General features: G+C 43.7%; 1 protein-coding gene across 8 annotated transcripts in view; it reads left to right on the forward strand.

The window, feature by feature from the left end:
- Positions 1-21,972, forward strand: part of CIT (citron rho-interacting serine/threonine kinase) — a 205,654-nt gene that overhangs the window by 58,666 nt on the left and 125,016 nt on the right. For 6 of the 8 annotated variants that reach the window (XM_077294796.1, XM_077294806.1, XM_077294822.1 and 3 more), the window contains exons 10-12: positions 9,749-9,932; positions 12,004-12,109; positions 12,860-13,003. In XM_077294796.1, coding sequence (XP_077150911.1) covers positions 9,749-9,932; positions 12,004-12,109; positions 12,860-13,003 — 434 coding nt within the window. Of the gene's footprint in view, positions 1-9,422; positions 9,540-9,641; positions 9,933-12,003; positions 12,744-12,859; positions 13,004-21,972 lie in introns of those variants that run through there. The other 2 variants (XM_077294847.1, XM_077294856.1) reach the window with 2 other exon arrangements.

A 21,972-nucleotide genomic window follows, 5' to 3' on the forward strand; every position in this document is an offset into this window, starting at 1 on the left:
ACCACTAACCATGAGTGGAAAAAAGGTTTTGGTGTTATCATTCATATTCTCTGAAAAAAGGCCAAGAAAGACAAATTTTTTGCCTGGGGTATGTAAACTTTTGAGCACAACTGTATACTTGGATGGGCACATTATACCAGAAATGAGGCACATATACGATGATGGGGCACATATGCCAGGAAAGGGCACATTATAGCAGGATGTGCCACATTATTGCATGATGGGGCACATTATAGAGGATGTGGCACATTATAGCATGATGGGGCACGTTCTAGCAGGATGGGGCACGTTCTAGCAGGATGGGGCACGTTCTAGCAGGATGGGGCACGTTCTAGCAGGATGGGGCACGTTCTAGCAGGATGGGGCACGTTCTAGCAGGATGGGGCACGTTCTAGCAGGATGGGGCACGTTCTAGCAGGATGGGGCTCGTTCTAGCAGGATGGGGCTCGTTCTAGCAGGATGGGGCTCGTTCTAGCAGGATGGGGCACGTTCTAGCAGGATGGGGCACAAGTATAGCAGGACGGGGGACATGTATAGCAGGATGGGGCACTTTCTAGCCGGATGGGGCACTTTCTAGCCGGATGGGGCACGTTCTAGCAGGATGGGTCACGTTTTAGCAGGATGGGGCACGTCCTAGCAGGATGGGGCACGTCCTAGCAGGATGGGGCACATGTATAGCAGGACGGGGGACATGTATAGCAGGATGTGGCACGTTCTAGCAGGATGGGGCACGTTTTAGCAGGATGGGCACGTTCTAGCAGGATGGGGCACGTCCTAGCAGGATGGGGCACATGTATAGCAGGACGGGGGACATGTAAAGCAGGACGGGGGACATGTAAAGCAGGACGGGGGACATGTAAAGCAGGACGGGGGACATGTATAGCAGGACGGGGGGGACATGTATAGCAGGACAGGGGACATGTATATCAGGATGGGGGATAACAAGTAATGGTAAACTGACTGAAAGGAGAACTAGTCTGAACTGGTGCATAACCAAAAACAACTTACATAGCAAATAGATTAATGGCTGCACTCAATTGTACTAAAGCAAGGGAATGTGTGATACATGAAATGTGAATGGCATAATGGCTTGTGAAATGTATGAAAAAAAACACATCAGATGCTTAGCACAAAATTTGGCCAAAAAAGTGAGACCATCCACCAACGTCAAGGTAATCTCATAGATTGGATGGGTCCCTAACCTGACTGCCTAGTGTGAACACTTACCTCTGGCTAATATCATGGTAAAGCCTGCATTTATAGAAAGGTCGGAACCAACTGTGTTTGGATGTAATTAAAATCACAGCATGGTGAAGGGCGTGGCGTTCAAGTCAGAAAAAATAGTACATAGCAAGTAATGGTAAACTGACTGAACAGGCTTTACCATATTAGCCAGAGGTAAGAACAGGATGCTATAAATAACGAGAATCCGATAAGTAAGGGCTGTTGCTGTACATAACAAGAGAGGGCACTATGTAATAAGGGACGACAATACACATAACGAGAAGAGGCTATGATAGATATAAAATATATACACACAATCTTGGTTGCCATTAAAGCATTTCTTGCACAAGGGCCCCAAGCGGTCCATGTTCGCCCCTGTACTGCACTTTATCTCCCATTCACTTCTTACAGATAGGTCATCGGTAGTTTAGATGTACAAAAAGTAAATGCCAGCTCACCTGCTTGCAGCTCAATTGAAATGAACAGGAGCACGGAAAACGTCCTGACCCAGACGTGAAGCATGCAATAGAAAGAACAATGGTTTCCAGCTCCAATAAAACATGAATTTGTTTATGTTTTTATTAGAGCTGAAAATCATCATTTTTCTATCAATAGTTTAGTCTTACACATCCCCATTAGTTCAGAACCTGCTTAATCTACAGGATGGGCAATTATAATATGTATAGGGGTCTGTAGAGTCTCCCCCAATGGCAGAAGTCATTCTGTGTCTGATGTTTTGTTGCAGTGGGAGATAAGCTGCTTCTAGAAGGGTCTGATAGTGGTTTATGGCCCCCTTGAAGTATACAAACATGCTAGACTGAGGATACAAAGATATTTTAGCAGCACAACAAATAGTTATGCTGGTGAACCACCACACGCAAAATTGCTAAATAGTGTCTGTCATTTTCAACCAAAAGGTCTTTGACCATTATAGTGTTAATGTATCAGGAATGACTTGCATGAGATTGTGCAGAAAACTGAGTCATTGTGGTAGTCATGTCACTAAATGTGCAGTTTCCTAGGTAGCATTGCTTTGTAAGGATCAAGAAACTCAGACGTGGTTAACAGTAAACCTCCTTGTCATTGATTTGCCAGTAAAGATGAAAAGATCCTCACTCGCTTTACTGTACTTATAGGCAGTGTATCAACTCTAAGATCCATGTCAAAGTAAGTTCATATCCTTGTAAGGGACGGGGTGCTCAATCCTAATTACCATAGATTATCAGTAGAAGCAAAATTGTATTTACCCCCAGATCGTGCCTTTGTCGATGTGTACAGCTGAGGCCCATCCACGTGGCAATCGGTGAGGGTCCTGGGGAGGAAACCCTTACCAGTCAATGATGGATCCTGTATAGGGTTCCTGTAGGGAAAGTTAGTTAGTTCCAGACAGGAATTCAGTTCCTGGCAGAGCTCCAGACAGGAGTTCTGTTAGAACGTTCCAGACCAGAGTCTGAGGTGGACAGAGGGTCCAAAGGAGCTGTGCATGCCCTCAGAGCTGCAGCTCCCAGAAAGAGACATTGAAAGGCAGAACTGTATTGCAGCGAGCTCCTTCTAAGGAGCAGAAGCCCGGTAGCCGGAACACCGAGGGAGTAAGGACCTTTATGCTTTGCTCCAGAGACCGGCAGGGCAGCTAATTTCACGTTACCTGTCCGCCCTACACCCAGGAGGCACGGTGACAACTACAGAGTCGGGTTATCTAAGATACCCTATAAACAGGCTCAAGTCACCAGTCATACGGGTTTGTCCTATCCTATATGTGGGACAGAGAGAAAGACATTACATCTGTGAGGACCTTATGCGAAGCCTTAGGCAGTAAGGAACTACACCACTACAGTGCAAGGGAAGGCTTCTGATTTCCACCTGGACAAGGGGACTCTGGACTTGCCTCCAAACCGGCCGGACTCTGCCTGCCCTGTGATCTGGCGCTTTGGACTGTGGATGCTGAAGTCTTCAGTAAAGGTAAAGAGACTGCAACCTTGTGTCCTCGTTCTTCTCTGCGCCTCTCACCATCCACCATCTACACACCGATAAGCCCTGGGGATACACTTCACTTGTGGGAAGGTATACCATCTAGCTGCCATAACATCACCCCAGCGGACCCCTTAAAGCAGCGTCGGTCACCCTGACCGAATCCCATAGGTGGCGTCACGAACACAAACTTAATCCCTTTAAAGACCTTTCCCTTTTACACGGACGTCCCAGGGCCACGGACCAGGTCAGCCACCGTGACATCCCCTTGTGAACCGCAGGACCCGGTACCAAGTACCCCACGGCCCCATGGGGGCGATCCACAATGAATACCCAGGATTCGGCTGGCCGGGCGTGACCAATTAGTGAAGCGTGGTTCAAATCATGCGCTAATTCGCTGCCGGACTGTGTCTGTCGCTGATTGTTCGCGGCCGGCCGGGCGTGACCAATCAGTGAAGCCAGGGCCGGCTCCAGGTTTTTGAGGGCCCCGGGCGAAAGAGTCTCACAGCCCACGTAGCATATAACACAGCCCACGTAGTATATAGCACAGCCACGTAGTATATTGCACAGCCACGTAGTATATAGCACAGCCACGTAGTATATAGCACTGCCATGTATATTGCACAGCCACGTAGTAGTAGTAGTAGTATATAGCACAGCCCACGTAGTATATTGCACAGCCCACGTAGTATATTGCACAGCCACGTAGTATATTGCACAGCCATGTAGTATATTGCACAGCCACGTAGTATATTGCACAGCCACGTAGTATATTGCACAGCCACGTAGTATATAGCACAGCCCACGCTGTATATAACACAGTCCACGCAGTATGTAACACAGCCCACGCAGTATGTAACACAGCCCACGCAGTATATAGCACAGCCCACGTAGTATATAGCACAGCCCACGCAGTACATAGCACAGCCCACGCAGTACATAGCACAGCCCACGTAGTATATTGCACAGCCCACGCAGTATATAACACAGCCCACGCAGTATATAACACAGCCCACGCAGTATATAACACAGCCCACGCAGTATATAACACAGCCCACGCAGTATATAACACAGCCCACGCAGTATATAACACAGCCCACGTAGTATATAGCAATGTGGGCATCATATCCCTGTTAAAAAAAGAATTAAAATGAAAAATAGTTATATACTCACCTTCTGGCGTCCCCCGGATCCATCCAGCCCAGGCCTTTAGCGATGCTCCTCGCGACGCTCCGTTCCTAGTAATGCCTTGTGGCAATAACCCGTGAAGATGTAGCGATCTCGCAAGACCGCTACGTCAACTGGGGTCATTGCCGCAATGCATTCTTGGGACCGGAGCGTTGCAAGGAGCGGGAAAGGCTGTTGCGGACGCCGGAATGTGAAAATATAATGATTTTATTTTTAAAATTTTTAACATTATATGTTTTTACTATTGATGCTGCATAGGCAGCATCAATAGTAAAAAGTTGGTCACACTTACAGGGTTAATGGCAGCGTTAACGGACTGCTAAAACGCTATGTGGGCGCTGACTGGAGGGGAGTATGGTGTGGGCACTGATTGGAGGGGAGTAGGGAGGGGCCAATTCACGGCCGGACTATGCCGGTCGCTGATTGGTCGCAGCCGGCTGGGCGCGACCAATCAGCGACGCGGGATTTCCGTGACAGACAGACAAACAGACGGAAGTGGACCATAGACAATTATATATATATATATATATATATATATATATATATATATAGATGCGCCAGAGATTACCTCCCTAGTATCCAACAGTGGCTCTTCCACTGATTCTTTGGACAGTGGACTTTAGTGCTTAAAGGTGTTTTCATTACTATTTGACCCCTTTTATATGTCCTAATTCCACCCCATCAGTGACTTCTTCTTGTCATTCTATCTGATTCTGATTCAGTTAATAACTATGCAGGTCACAAAAAGCAGGCTTTTTTTTTACATAAATAGTACCAGAGTTCTGGAGCTTTTCCTTTATATATCTGCCTTCCTGAAGTTAAACTGTAGTCACAGATCACATAGTTGCTGTTATGGATCTGACCTAATAAGCAGCCATGGAACATGATCTATTAAACAAATTGCATTTAACCTTACTCTGGAGATAGTGACTTGCATATTATTTTTTAAGCTTGCTTTAACCCCTTCAAGACGCGGCCCTTTTTCGTTTTTGCGTTTTCTTTTTTCGCTCCCCTCCTTCCCAGAGCCATAACTTTTTTATTTTTCCGTCAATATGCCCATGTGAGGGCTTATTTTTTGTGGGACGAGTTGTACTTTTGAACGACACCATTGGTTTTACCATGTCTTGTACTAGAAAATGGGAAAAAAATTCCAAGTGTGGTGAAATTGCAAAAAATGTGCAATCCCACACTTGTTTTTTGTTTGGCTTTTTTGCTAGGTTCACTAAATGCTAAAACTGACCTGCCATTTTGATTCTCCAGGTCATTATGAGTTAATAGACACCAAACATGTATAGGTTCTTTTTTTATCTAAGTGGTGGGGAAAAATTCCACACTTTGCTAAAAAAAAAAAAAAAAATTGCGCCATTTTCTGATACCCGTAGCGTTTCCATTTTTCATGATCTGGGGTCGGGTGAGGGCTTATTTTTTGCGTACCGAGCTGACGTTCTTAATGATACCACTTTTGTGCAGATATGTTCTTTTGATCGCCCGTTATTGCATTTTAATGCAATGTCACGGCGACCAAAAAAACGTAATTCCGGTGTGTTTAATTTTTTTTCTCGCTACGCCATTTATCGATCAGGTTAATCCTTTTTTTTAATTGATAGATCCGGCGATTATGAACGCTGCGATACCAAATATGTGTAGGTTTGATTTTTTTTTTTAATTGTTTTATTTTGAATGGGGCGAAAGGGGGGTGATTTAAACTTTTTATATATTTTTTTTTTTATTTTTTTCATATTTTTTAAAACTTTTTTTTACTTTTGCCATGCTTCAATAGCCTCCATGGAAGGCTAGAAGCTGGCACAACTCGATCGGCTCTGCTACATAGCAGCGATCATCAGATCGCTACTATGTAGCTGAATTACAGACTTGCTATGAGCGCCGACCACAAGGTGGCGCTCACAGCAAGCCGGCATCAACAGCCATAAATGTCTCAAGGAGACCTCAGGTTGTCATGTCGACGCATCGCTGTCTCCTGATCATGTGACGGGGGTCGGCGATGCGCGCATTTCCTGCCCGTTGGCCGGAAGCGGCAATTAAATGCCACTGTCAGCGTTTGACAGCGGCATTTAACTCGTTAATAGCGGCGGGTGGATCGTGATTCCACCTGCCGCTATTGCGCGCACATGTCAGCTGTACAAAACAGCTGACATGTCGTGACTTTGATGTGGGCTCAGCGCCGGAGCCCACATCAAAGAGGGAGACATGACATGCGCCGTACTAATACGGCGCATGTCGTGAAGGGGTCAATTGTTATATAATGCCCTCAGCACCAGGTACCCTGTCTAAAATCCACATCAAATCTTTTATCATCAATATATCATAGTCATCATATAGCACTGTGTACTTACAATTGCTCATTTTGTCCTGTTGTCCAGCTAATTCTTCTCTATTCTCTGCTCAATGTGGAAACAGGAAGTCTCTTTTCCCTGCATTTATCATTCCTCTGGTCAGCTCCAGTCCCCCCCCCTCCCCGCTAGTAGCTAGTAACTTTTGCAGTGACTCAGGACTCACGCAGGGAAAATTGACTTCCTGTTTCCACATACAGTTTAAGCCCTTCATGACAGCCAATACGTCTTTTTACTGACGTGAGATATAAGAGAATGGCCTCCCCATACAGGTGACAATCCAGCAGCTGTCGGCTGGACACTATAGCTGACAACTTGCTGCATCAGCCACGATCTGTGTTTTCACCGTCCAAATCTGTTTAACCCATTAGATGCTGCTGTCAAGTGACTACATTATATAAATGGTTAACAGAGTGTGGGGGCTTCCTATTTAACACCCAGAGATCATGATTTTCTGGCCCTGATGTTTGCCATGGCAATTCGCGGCCTTAGAGTCTGCCGGCTACAGTGGCCTGCTCAGAAGTTAGCAACATTTAGGTGGTAAAAAGACACATTTTCGTTTCTGTTATGTCACTTTGCATTCATTCCTGAATATCAGTTGAAGGGTTAATAAACTGCCTAATCACAGTTTTCAATATGTCGAGGGGTGCAGTTTTTAAAATGGTATCACTTTTGGGGTTTTTTCAATATATAGGACCCTCAAAGTCACTTCAAACCTGGATAGGTCCCTAAAAAAAATTAATGTTGTAAATTTCCATGAAAAATTACTGCTACATTTTTAAACCTCTTAAACGCTAACAAAATAAAATAACATTTTACAAATTGTGCTGTTGTAAAGCAGACATGAGGGAAATGGTATTTATTAATGTTTCTCTGGTATGAATATCTAAATTAAAAGGATAATCATTCAAAGTTTGAAAATTGCACATTTTTTTATTTTATTTACATTTTTGTCATTTTTTCTTTATAAATAAACTCAAAACATATCGACCTTTATTTACCATTATTATAAATTATAATGTGCCACGAAAAAACAATCTCAAGATCACTGGGATTTATTGAAGAATTTCAAAGTTATTACCACATAAAGTGACACGGATCAGATTTAAAAAGTGTGGCCCTGTCACTAAGGGGTTAAAAGGATTCAGCTAGTCCTTTTTTAATCACGTGAAGTCATAGATCTAATGGATAAGAGAAGACTTCGGGTAGAAAGGCAAAATGAGCAATTGTAAGTACACAGTGACATATAATATGATGATTGCAATATATGAAGAGATGAAACCGTTGCTGGGAGGAGGGCTTCTTAATACACCTATTTCCTATTCACTTGCCTTATGCACCATAGCGCCACCTCTTCTAGCCATTCCCCACAGTGGGTATACCTAGCACAGCATTAATCCTCCGCTACGGTATGGTGCTGGCCTCCACCTATAGATCTGGACCTGAATGCTAGCGCTGACCCTGGACTGAAGTTGTCCAGCATGGGCAACATGCACCAGTAAGCTCCTGCAAACTATGGGCAGACCAATGTGGAAAGTGATCTGTCCCTGCACTGCAGTGTAAGGCTTTCTGAAGGCCTAGGAGAAAATGACTGCATTTTTATGAGAAGCCTTCGAATATAATACATTCCTGGTTTGTGCTGATTGTACGGTATCTTGTAGCTTTGACACCTGCAAATATCAAGGCCTGCTTCAGTGTGTAGGTGGAAATAAATATATAATTGTGCGAGTCCTCAGCTCCTCATTGGATGGCAGATCCGCACATGAAATCAAAGGTGTCTGTGCACACAAGTATATATACGGTTTCATTTTTTCAATTTGTTTGATTTTTAGTCAATTCTTTTTTTATTGATCAGGGCCACACCATCCCCCTTCTTAGCTGCTTCCACCTAGGATCACAATCGTCATTAGTCCCGGTAGTAAATCTGTATTTTTCCAATCGCCCGCATCCATACTCGTTAGATGCGTTCCTCATGTAACTAATTTTAGGTTTGCACTGCGGTGGGCGTGAGATGTGTAAGTATAGGAGGCTGTTTGGCAACCAGTGGCCTCATTGTAATTTAAATTGACCCGTTTGGCTGCCCCTCGCCCTCATTGTTCCTGCTCACTGTGCAGAAATGAGATGCTGCATTCCACGGCCTGTGTGACCCTAGGAAAAAAGAAATCTGCAAACCAGGCAGTATCCTAAGCCGCCCTGTGAACTGGCAAGAAGTGTCTGCTATGTGTATGAAATAATTCACCCCTAATTGCATTATTTAGGCAGATTGGGCAGTCTGTGATATTGCAGTCATGCTGGCAGTTTGCACAGCTGAATTACTGTATCGCTCATGTGCCACATATGCTTTTTTTCTCGAACTGCTTGCTTTGGAATACACTGCTCGATGACAGTAGAGTGGGATATTTTTTTTCCTTTCCCATATCCTATTGGCCCAGAGGAGATTTATTCTGGATCCATGGTAACAGTATTGGAACCGGGAGGATCTTCAATATCACAATGCCTGCTATCTCAGTAGCTGCCTGATGGACTGTTGAGAAGGGCAGCACATTTCTGTATCAATAATGCCCCTTCAGAAGACGGCTCCAGCTAGCCATGCATTTCAAAGCCGCTGTGAACTAGAAAGGTTTGAGCCATTCCCCCGGCATCCGTCTACTTGCACATCCTCTGAATATTTTAGCTTGCCTCTTACACAGACACCGTCGTCACATCAGCATGATGGTTGAGTGTAATGAGAAAGCAGGGCAAACATCCTTGTAACTGCGCGCCTGAAGGGTGGCATTGACCATCATTGATGGCTACTTGTTCTATCAGGTGAAATGATCTCGGAACTCTAGTAATCTTGGAGAAAAGGGGGCTGTTCTTGCTCGGAGGGGACGGAGGGGTTAATATCGTGTTGCTGTAATAGATTTCATAGCAGTGACTCAGTCTGCCAGTTCCTGAGAGAGCACAAGCTGCAGTGCTGGTGCAGCTAATGAAGCGGGTTCTTGGGTTGTAATCCTCATTTCTCTCATTCTGACCAGCTCCTCCTCCATTCGTTCCTACATTAAAGTCTGAAGATGACACCTCAAATTTTGACGAACCGGAGAAGAATTTACGGGCTTTACCCTCTTCGGGCCACTTGAGCGCTGCAGGTTTCTCGGGTGAAGGGCTGCCGTTTGTGGGCTTTTCATACATCAAGGCTCTTGGCGCATTCACCAAATCTGAGTAAGTACAACGAATGTGTGACTGTCCTGACTTGGCCGGAGAATGCAGGTTCCTGTGACCTGCAGTGCTGTTTGTATGCTATCTGCATCACACTACTCCTGCTGACATGAAGACATATACATCTCCATGGTTTCTTGTTTTCTCATGTACCTACTGATCAGTCCGTATTAAAGGCTACCTTACCCAATGTGATTGCCTGCTGGATCCAAGTCTATTCTGATACCTTCTAGAATGAGATGTAATTAGGCTTGAAAAGAACATCTAAAATCAACAGGCTATGGTATAAATGAATATATCCATATAGCCTGGCTGGTGACCTGCTGGCACATCACACTGGGTTTTGCAGAGGTTTTCTGGACCAGCATTAAAGTACTTAACGTCTATACATTTATTTCATTAATAAAATGGGAATGCTTTCTCCAAACTTTGGCTAGAAAGGGTGGATCCGCCGTTTCACAGTCTGACCCTGGTAAATATGTCAGGAGGAAAGAGTCAGGTCCTGGTGGATGTGCTGAAGCCGTGGTGGTAATCCTTCAATATTCAGGATGTAACACCTTTAAGATGAAAGGACGCCAGGCTTCTCCGAAGAGTCTTTGATATTCCATAGAAGCACATTTATCTGCATAGTTCCTGCAGCAGTGGAAGTGTGACACATCTACATTGTATCGGGAGCACTTTAATAACCTGGCTGCTGTTATGCAATCGCCGTTTATGTATTCGTGAGCTCCATTCGAAATTACCCTTCTATTTTGAGAGGAGTCTTGGAGATGGATGGCACAGATTTTTTTTTTTTCTTGCCTGACCCAATATTTGAAGCTTTTGCAAATAATCCTGTATAATGGCACAGAGGCCTGCTCTATCCCAATATTGGAATTTGGTTTTGCACTGTATTTGTTGTGCATGATTTTTGGCTTTTAAAATCGTCTCTCATGTCTGGTGACCAAGTCTGAACTATTAATATACATTTTATTAGTCATTACTGTGTAAGGCTTTTCTAAATGACAATTTTAGTGCTTTAATCATTTTTATTATATTTTGTATAGGCAGCATAAAGAGTCGTTGCTGTATGGCCCAGATTTGTAGCCTTTTGGGGCTTGTTGCAACTAAAAATCCCCAAATTGTCTAAATCTTTAGGTGCGGGCCTAATAGGCTCATCAATGATGTTGGATCATTTCCATAATCTTACTTGCTTATATGGGTAATACACATCATGTTTTACTTAAAAAATAAAATTAGATAAAAAGAAATCACCGTTTCTGTATGATAGGCCCATTGGCTGGCCAGCTAACATATAGTAGTAGTAGCTAATTTTGATCAAGTAGTGAACAATTTATTTTTATGTACTATGGTATTCCATATAGCGCCAACATATATTGCAGCACTATATAGACATTATCACCACTCACTGTCCCCATTGGGGCTCATAATCTAAATCCCTCTGTTTTCTTTTCTTGTTTTTAGTTATTCTTATAGGTTAGAATTTCCAACATTGCTTTGGTGATCTTTTTTCAGTAAGCCCCCGGTAGGAGTGTCGCGATCATAACAGGAAGTCCTAGACAATCTGTGATCATTAATGTAATTTATGGCTATTTGATTAATGCCAGAGATTTTGGCTTTTAGCAACCCTTCCACTTCTTGCATGCTGCTGGACACGGGTACTTTATTGTTGAGTGCACTTACGTGATATTACTCTAGGTAGGGGGAAGGAATTATAAATTATTCTTGCATCATATGGAAGGCAATGTGATGTCATGATGACCCAGATTTGTGCATCCGAGACATGAGTAATTGATGGAGGATGACGCTGGCAGTGGTTGCTTTTGTCATTTCTATGTGCGGCAGATGATTACTGAAGGTGTATGAGTGGTAGGGGAATGAGATGTTAGCAGGAGATGTATGACGAGGGTTATTCACGTGAATTAAGAAATGCCCTTCAATGACTAGACTGAAAGGCAATGTCACCTCTTAAATGGTATTCAATGACCAAATGTTGGTTTGTGGAGATAAATATCGTACGCATACGTATGTATTTAGGCTTTCTTTTTACAATGTTCTATCATCTGTTATTCAGGTCCATTGTTTCTGGCTTGGACTCTCCAGCCAAGGCAAGCTCCATGGAGAAGAAGTTATTTCACAAGAGCAAAGAGCTGCAGGACACACAGGACAAATGCCACAAGGTATTTAAATCAACACTTGGCCTCCCTGTTTGCAGCAGAAATTTACTTCCAGTGCGTTCCTGGGGATCAAGAGAGTGGTTTTATCTTTTGGGTCATAGAGCACTTGAGCGACAAGCGTCCGTCATACAGATGTTCTCACAGATTAACAGTCCTTTTAGTCTTTCAAGTCTCGACTGACTACACTGGATCTCCCACCTTACGCCAAGTGTAGGAGAGAACCGTCTTGTGTGGGAGACAAGGACAGCTGACTACGTCAACGGATCGATTAATCTGATACTTATGTGGTGTTTTCAAAAAAGTAGACCTTCCTTCTATACTCATGTAAATCATATTATATTAACTTTTGTATGCAACCGATGGTCTTGCCCAAGGAAAATGGCTGGAATGTGATTATTCCTTTATACTGGACACTTTCTGAAGGACCCATATTTTTTTTTATTCACAATATATGTGATAATGATGAGGCAAACCATCTTCTCTCCAGATCTGGATTTGGGATAATACTGACGGGACATAAGCAGGTGAAAATGACTATCTTACCGGAAAGCTGTACGCTGTGGGCTTTTTCATTGGACTGCGTGTAAATGTGACCAGCCAGCCTGTGGATGACTTTGTGAGCTCACCATTAGAAGAAGTGAGCTCGCTGTGGCTAATTTGGGCACTATTTGTGGCAGTAAATAGTTCTTATTCTTAGACGGATTTGCCTACCGTCAGCTGTGTAAATCCTTTGCATTTTTATGTATGTTACAGATGGAGCAAGAAATGACTCGACTACATCGTCGGGTTTCTGAGGTGGAGGCTGTACTCAGCCAAAAAGAAGTTGAATTAAAAGCATCTGAAACACAAAGATCTCTCCTGGAGCAAGACCTGGCCACCTACATCACAGAATGCAGCGTGAGCATCAAACCATGTTCTACTGTAGGGATACTATCCGCGATGTTGTTTATTCAATTCTACATAACAGAAGGCTTCTGATTCATAACAAATACCGTAATAATGTGAAGCACTAAGTTATGCTTAGTTATATATGTGTTTCATTGTCCTCCCCAGTTATTGGTTTATATAAATGATCACCCCCCAATTATTTTTTCTAGAATGTTGACTACAGTTGTCTGAGATTCAGATTTTACATAAGTTTAAGGCCACGGTCACGCGTTCAGTATTTAGTCAGTATTTTACATCAGTATTTGTAAGCCAAAATCTGGAGTGAGTGATAAATACAGACGTGGTGATGTGTTTCTACTATGATTTTGGCTTACAAGTACTGATGTAAAATACTGACCAAATACTGAATGTGTGAGCGTGGCCAAATAGTGAAAAGGGAAATCGCCAGATCACATATGTTTTCATCTTTGGATTTTGGAAAGCTTGGAGCAGAAGATGTTGGAAGGCGGTGATTAATTGGAAAAGGAGTTGGGCTCGTCCAGCTTGATCCATAAATGTAAATGGATAAATGTTTGAAATAAAGTGCTAATTTTAACCAATTTGAATCAAGCTAGACAAACCCACTTCCTTTTTTTCAGAAAAGTTTAATAGTGCAGCATGTTGGCTCACAAGATCATTCAGGATGATTATTAAGATGGTCATACACTCTAGTTAGCTGTTCCCCAGCTGAGTATGCATGGGGAAAGTGGAGTGAACTGCTGCCAGTCACCTGTGGAAGCCTGTCTCGCATAAGAATGGACGGATTGAGCATGTTGAAGATCAACATGCCCAACATCTTCTCGTTCGTCTGTCATCTGCTGTTGTGGGAGTTGAAGAATCGCCATCCGTATTAGATGGTCAGCTTGTTGTGCTGAAATCAGCAGGTTGATTTTGGCATTCATCTTCTGTGTATGGGCACTTTTACACACTTAATAGGCACGTTGGACACTTGTACGTGATAGTGGTATAGTTTGAACAATTGTAAGATGGATTGAATGCTCTATTGATTAGTGGAAGTAAATTCTACCTACTAGTAATATATTGAATTATTGTTTACATTGATGGCAGTTTGACCAAGCAGCACTGCCACTGTATGCCACTTCTAAGTTTGTATAGGAAATGCATTTTCCAGTTTGAGTATTTTTTATGTTGGTTTAAAAGGTAGGATATATATGTAACAATATCAGGTAAGTAAAATCTGTAGTGCCCTAGGACTCAAAATAGAAGCCTCATTTTTAGTTGATGTCTGAAATTACCCTTTGAAGTTACTCCTCCAACCTTGTTCACATGGCAGTATTTCACTTCAGTATTTTGTAAGGATGCTTTCACAGTGCGGTCAGGCACCCGTTGAGTGGTGGTAGTAGACTGCGCCTAAGTGTCCGCCTCCAGTAGGCATACACTCCCGAAAATGATGTGCGACAGAGCTGACGTTCGCTCTGCCGTGCCTGAGTGCAGTGCGAGAGCACCCTAAGCTAAAACCAGGAGTGGGTCAGAAATACCGAAATGGTGCAGATATTTTTGTTACACTTTTTCTCTGACAGTTTCACTCCTGAATTTGGCTTATAAATACTGATGTAAAATGCTGTCCAAACTGATGTGTGAATGTGTGCTGATTCTCATCTTATTTGCACAGTTATTTGCTCTATAGCCAATCCATTTGATAGAATTGGTCCCTCTTGTTTTCCACGGATTCCAGAGATAATAAAACGTAACAATATTATTATAAGTTAGAATAAGTTAGAATGCAATTACCAATCAGATTCATCTTTTTTTTATATTTGTCAGTTTATTCAAACAACTATTGTAATTGAGGCTTAGGGTCATAAAAACATTAGTTTATGGGATACAGCACGTTATCTACTTTTGATCAGTAGGAAATGTAACTGACTTGAACAATGCTGCTTGTCCACAAGCGCAGACGTTATCGGCCGACTGCAGTTCACAGTCTGTAGGAGATGTTACTGCTAAATTCCTGCACTCAATGTATGAAGATAGCCCAGGTTCTTATATTAGACACTTCCAAAAAAATGATTCCTAAAATATTGTGAAACACCCCATATAATGCTCCATATTAAAATACGCCCCATATAATGCTCTATATTAAAATATGCCCCATATAATGCTGTATAAAGGTTGATGGTCCCATAAGGTGCTCCACATATTATGCCCCATAAGATGCTCCACACATTATGCCCCATAAGATGCTGCACACATTATACCCCAAGAGATACTCCACACATTGTGGCCCCATAAGATGCTCCATACATTGTGGCCCCATAAGATGCTCCATACATTGTGGCCCCAATACGATGCTTCATACATTGTGGCCCAATATATGATGCTCCATACATTGTGGCCCCATATGATGCTCCATACATTATGGCCCCATACCATGCTCCATACATTGTGGCACCATACGATGCTCCATATATTGTGGCCCCATATGATGCTCCATATATTGTGGCCCCATATGATGCTCCATACATTGTGGCACCATACAATGCTCCATATATTGTGGCCCCATACGATGCTCCATACATTGTGGCACCATCCAATGCTCCATATATTGTGGCCCCATATGATGCTCCATATATTGTGGCCCCATATGATGCTCCATACATTGTGGCCCCATACAATGCTCCATATATTGTGGCCCCATACGATGCTTCATACATTGTGGCACCATACGATGCTCCATATATTGTGGCCCCATATGATGCTCCATATATTGTGGCCCCATATGATGCTCCATACATTGTGGCACCATACAGTGCTCCATATATTGTGGCCCCATACGATGCTCCATACATTGTGGCCCCATACGATGCTCCATACATTGTGGCCCCATACAATGCTCCATATATTGTGGCCCCATACGATGCTCCATACATTGTGGCACCATACAATGCTCCACACATTTGCCCCATATGCTGTTGCTGCGATTAAAATGAAAACAATCACATACTCACCTCTCTTCGCTCAGGCCCCCGGCACTTGCGATAGTAACCTTCCTCCTTCCACCGCTGCGCGCTGCTCTGTCTTCCATCCTCTGCACTGACTATTCAGGCAGAGGGCGGCGCGCACAGTAATCGCGTCATCGCGCCCTCTGACCTGAACAGTCACAGCCAGAGGACGGAAGACAGAGCAGCGCGCAGCGGTGGACCGAGGAAGGTGACTATCGCGCAATGCATGCTCACCTCCCCCGATATACTCACCTGCTCCCGGCACGGTCCCTGGCAGCGCCACATGCCGCTCATTAAAGTAAAGAATATGCGTCCATATTCATTACTTTAATGAGCGGTACCACGTGACCGCTGAAAACAGGAAGATGCCGCCGGCTCCCGGAGACCATCTGACAGTGAGACGCTGCCAGGGACCGCGCCGGGAGCAGGTGAGTATGTCACGGTATATTAAAATAAAGGTATGCAGCACTACCAATATTCATATAGTATAATGTCCCATTCATAAGCTTTGATAACTCATCCTGTTTTATTACTCTAGCTTGTGTCTCTATTTGAAGTATCAAAAATTGAATGCATAATAGAGTGCATTGCAAGGCTTAAATATATATATATTTTTTAAATTTGGAAATAGAGAGGTGGTTGGGCTTGTTAGGTTGTAAGTTGCTTTAAAGAGGTGTATAATATTGATTAACCATCCTTAGATTTGGTCATCAATATCAGGTCTTTGGGGGCCCAATACTTGACACCCCGGTCGATACCTTGGTTTTAGGTCCATTAATCACAGCTGAACAGTACCACTCTGCTGATTTTGCAGAGGATGCTGCCGAAAACTGCAGGTCAGCTACTATTTTCTTCTGATCTGCAGTACCATGCAGCAACCTCTACACATTGAACAAAACTGTGCTGCTCAGGTCTGTTCAATGTTTCCATCCAGCGGAGCTATCAGTAGGTGTTCTGGGTTTCGGACCCCAACCTATCTGATATTAATCACCTGTCCTGAGGATGGATAGGTCAACGGTATTTTAAACCTAGACAACCACTTTAGATATATCGACCAAACATCTGATTCTAGCGGGAGCAGTGAGCTTCTAAAATGCATGAGGGTGTACCAACTGTACCACAAAACATCTGTCACGGGAAATAATGCTTGGTTACGTTGACGGTGTCATGCTGGAATCATTTGTTCTCACCAGAGATAAGTCACTGCCAGTGGGGTTTGCTTTGATTTAGCCCCTCTACCCATTCATAACACATATGCACTTTCCTGAGCCATTATGCTTTACAGCAGCTTCATGGACCGTAGTAAGCAATAGGTTGGAGATGTCCACTGGATTCTGTGGGAGAGTTTTCTAGGCATTCTCTGCTCTGTACAGAAGGCTCTTTGTAGAAGAATGGAGGTGACCTGTGAGCATCTCCTATTGTGAGTGATGTGAACCTTTATAAGGTCTTCCATTGTAATCCTACTGTGCTGATAATAAGAGGAGTACTACAAGTGATCTCTGCAGCACAGGAAGGGTCAGCTTATCAGGAGGCTCAGTGGCCGATATCAGAACTGCTCAATTTCTCTTTTGATACAGATATAGTGACATGGAAAAAAAAAACACTAAAAATATGTTTAGCATAATAATTTGATTTAAAGGTGATCTTATAATCAATACAGAAACTTTACTGTAGTGAGAAGTTCTAATACAGCAGTTACAGCTTAAAAGGTTTTTCCCACAAACAAAAGTTAATTTTAACCCCTTAGTGACAGAGCCAATTTGGTACTTAATGACCGAGCCAATTTTTACAATTCTGACCACTGTCACTTTATGAGGTTATAACTCTGGAACGCTTTATCGGATCCCGCTGATTCTGAGATTGTTTTTTCGTGACATGTTGTACTTCAAGTTAGTGGTAACATTTCTTCGATATTACTTGCGATTATTTATGAAAAAAATGGAAATATGGCGAAAATTTTTAAAATTTTGCAATTTTCAAACTTTGTATTTTTATGCCCTTAAATCAGAGAGATATGTCACTAAAAATAGTTAATAAATAACATTTCTCACATGTCTACTTTACATCAGCACAATTTTGGAAACAATTTTTTTTTTTGTTAGGGAGTTATAAGGGTTAAAAGTTGACCAGCAATTTCTCATTTTTACAACACCATGTTTTTTTTAGGGACCACATCACCTTTGAAGTCATTTTGAGGGGTCTATATGATAGAAAATAACCAAGTGTGACACCATTCTAAAAACTGCACCCCTCAAGCTGCTCAAAACCACATTCAAGAAGTTTATTAACCCTTTACGTACTTCACAGGAACTAAAACAATGTGGAAGAAAAAAATGAACATTTAACTTTTTTTTGCAAACATTTTACTTCAGAACCATTTTTTTTTAATTTTCACAAGTGTAAAAACAGAAATTTAACCACAAATTTTGTTGTGCAATTTTTCCTGAGTACGCCGATACCCCATATGTGGAGGTAAACCACTGTTTGGGCGCACCGCAGAGCTTGGAAGTGAAGGAGCACCGTTTGACTGTTTCAATGCAGAATTGGCTGGAATTGAGATCGGACGCCATGTCGCGTTTGGAGAGCCCCTGATGTGCCTAAACAGTAGAAACCCCCCAAAAGTGACCCCATTTTGGAAACTAGACCCCCCATGGAACTTATCTAGATGTGTAGTGAGAACTTTGAATGCCCAAGTGCATCACAGAAGTTTATAATGCAGAGTCGTGAAAATAAAAAATATATATTTTTTAACAATAAAGATTTTTTAGCCCCCAAGTTTTTATTTTCACAAGGGTAACAAGAGAAATTGGACCCCAAAAGTTGTTGTCTAATTTGTCCTGAGTATGCTGGTACCCCATATGTGGGGGTAAACCACTGTTTGGGCGCACGGCAGAGCTCGGAAGGGAAGGAGCGCCATTTTGGAATGCAGACTTTGATAGAATTGTCTGCGGGCGTTATGTTGCGTTTGCAGACCCCTAATGTACCTAAACAGTAGAAACCCCCAACAAGTGACCCCATTTTGGAAAATAGACCCCCCAAGGAACTTATCTAGATATGTGGTGAGAACTTTGAATGCCCAAGTGCTTCACAGAAGTTTATAATGCAGAGTAGTGAAAATAAAAAATATTTTTTTTCCCACAAAAAAGATTTTTTTAGCCCCCAAATTTTTATTTTCACAAGGGTAACAAGAGAAATTGGACCCCAAAAGTTGTTGTCCAATTTGTCCTGAGTATGCTGGTACCCCATATGTGGGGGTAAACCACTGTTTGGGCGCACGGCAGAGCTCGGAAGGGAAGGAGCGCCATTTTGGAATGCAGACTTTGATAGAATTGTCTGCGGGCGTTATGTTGCGTTTGCAGACCCCTAATGTACCTAAACAGTAGAAACCCCCACAAGTGACCAAATTTTGGAAACTAGACCCCCTAAGGAACTTATCTAGATATGTGGTGAGAACTTTGCATTATAAACTTCTGTGAAGCACTTGAGCTTTCAAAGTTCTCACCACATATCTAGATAAGTTCCTTAGGGGGTCTAGTTTCCAAAATTTGGTCACTTGTGGGGGTTTCTACTGTTTAGGTACATCAGGGGGTCTCCAAACACGACAGCCAATTTTGCGCTAAAAAAGTCAAATGGTACTCCCTCCCTTCTGAGCTCTGCCGTGTGCCCAAACAGTGGTTTACCCCCACATATGGGGCATCAGCGTACTCGGGATAAATTGGACAACAACTTTTGGGGTCCAATTTCTCCTGTTACCCTTGTGAAAATAAAAACTTGGGGGCTAAAAATCTTTTTTGTTGGAAAAAAAAATATTTTTTATTTTCACTACTCTGCATTATAAACTTCTGTGAAGCACTTGAGCTTTCAGAGTAGTGAAAATAAAAAAATATTTTTTTTTCCAACAAAAAAAGATTTTTAGCCCCCAAGTTTTTATTTTCACAAGGGTAACAGGAGAAATTGGACACCAAAAGTTGTTGTCCAATTTATCCCGAGTACGCTGATGCCCCATATGTGGGGGTAAACCACTGTTTGGGCGCACGGCAGAGCTCAGAAGGGAGGGAGTACCATTTGACTTTTTTAGCGCAAAATTGGCTGTCGTGTTTGGAGACCCCCTGATGTACCTAAACAGTGGAAACCCCCCAATTCTAACTCCAACCCTAACCCCAACACACTCCTAACCCTAATCTCAACCCGATCCATAATCCTAATCACAACCCTAACGATAATCACAACCCTAACCCCAAAACAGCCCTAATCTCAACCCTAACCATAACCCTAATCAAAACCCTAAATCCAACACACCCCTAATCCCAACCCTAACCCTAATCCCAACCCTAATCCCAAACGTAACACTAATCCCAACCCTAATCCAAACCCTAATCCCAACTCTAACCCTAACTTTAGCCCCAACCCTAACTTTAGCCCCAACCCTAACTTTAGCCCCAACCCTAACCATAACTTTAGCCCCCGTCGTCACAAAAAAAGTTCAATGTAACCTTTTTTTTGTACGTCGCGTCCGCCATTTCCGCGCATGCGTGGCCGTAACTCTGCCCCCTCCTCCCCAGGACATAGACTGGGCAGCGGATGCGTTGAAAAACTGCATCCGCTGCCCACGTTGTGCACAATTTTCACAACGTGCGTCGGTACATCGGGCCGACGCATTGCGACCGCCCCGTACCGACGCAAGTGTGAAAGAAGCCTAAGGCTACTTTCACACTAGCGTCGTACTCGGCCCATCGCAGTGTGTCGGGCCGACGTACCGACGCTAGCGTTGTAAGCGCCGCACAACGGGTGCAGCGGATGCTGTTTTTTCAACGCATCCGCTGCCCCATTGTGAGGTGCGGGGAGGCGGAGTTCCGGCCACGCATGCGCGGTCGGAAATGGCGGACACGTCGCACAAAAAAGTTACATGTAGTTTTTTTTTGTGTCGACGGTCCGCCAAAGCACGACGCATCCGTCGCACGACGGATGCGACATGTGGCAATCCGTCGCAATGCGTCGCTAATGCAAGCCAATGGAGAAAAAACGCATCCTGCAAGCACTTTTGCAGGATGCGTTTTTTCTCCGACGCATTGCGACGGAAGCCAAAAAACGCTAGTGTGAAAGTAGCCTAACCCTAACCCTAGCCCTAACCCTAACCCTAAATTTAGCCCCAACCCTAACCCTAACCCTTACTCTAACCCTAACTCTAACCCTAACCCTAATTTTAGCCCCAACTTGTCTTCTCCTGCCGGCCGGCAGATGGCAGCAGATGGCGGGCGCACTGCGCATGCGCCCGCCATGATGAAAAAGCCGGCTGGCAGGAGAAGACAGAAGAGGACCCAGGGACCCCGGGTGAGTATGATAGGGTCCCCGAATCCCCCTATTTCTCTGTCCTCTGATGTGCGATCACATCAGAGGACAGAGAAATAACTGATCGCTTTTTTTTTTTTTTTTTTTTTGCGGTCGCCGGTAAACTGTTAATTACCGGCGATCGCAAAGCAGGGGTCGGTGCAAACCGACCCCGATCATGTTCTTTGGGGTCTCGGCTACCCCCGGCAGCCGAGACCCCAAAGATCTTCCGGGTGCCGGGCGGCGGGCGCACTGCGCGTGCGCCCGCCATTTTTTCCCGGAAAAAAGATGGCGGCGCCCATGGGGAGACACGAGGAGCACCGAGGGAGATAGGTGAGTATTGGGGGGCTATTGGGGGCCATCGGGGACCACATTTCTCTGTCCTCCGATGTGCGATCACATCGGAGGACAGAGAAATTAAACGGCAAATCGCGTGTTTTTTTTTTTTTTGTTGCGACCGCCGGTAAACGGTTAATTACCGGCGATCGCAACTCGGGGGTCGGTAAAAACCCCCCGAATCATGTTCTCTGGGGTCTCGGCTACCCTCGGCAACCGAGACCCCAGAGAAAATCCGACTCTGGGGGGCGCTATTCACTTTTTCCACAGCGCCGTTAATTAACGGCGCTGTGGATTAAGTACCCTTAGCGG

This window comes from Ranitomeya variabilis, chromosome 1 (assembly GCF_051348905.1).
Source record: "Ranitomeya variabilis isolate aRanVar5 chromosome 1, aRanVar5.hap1, whole genome shotgun sequence".
NCBI lineage: Eukaryota > Metazoa > Chordata > Amphibia > Anura > Dendrobatidae > Ranitomeya > Ranitomeya variabilis.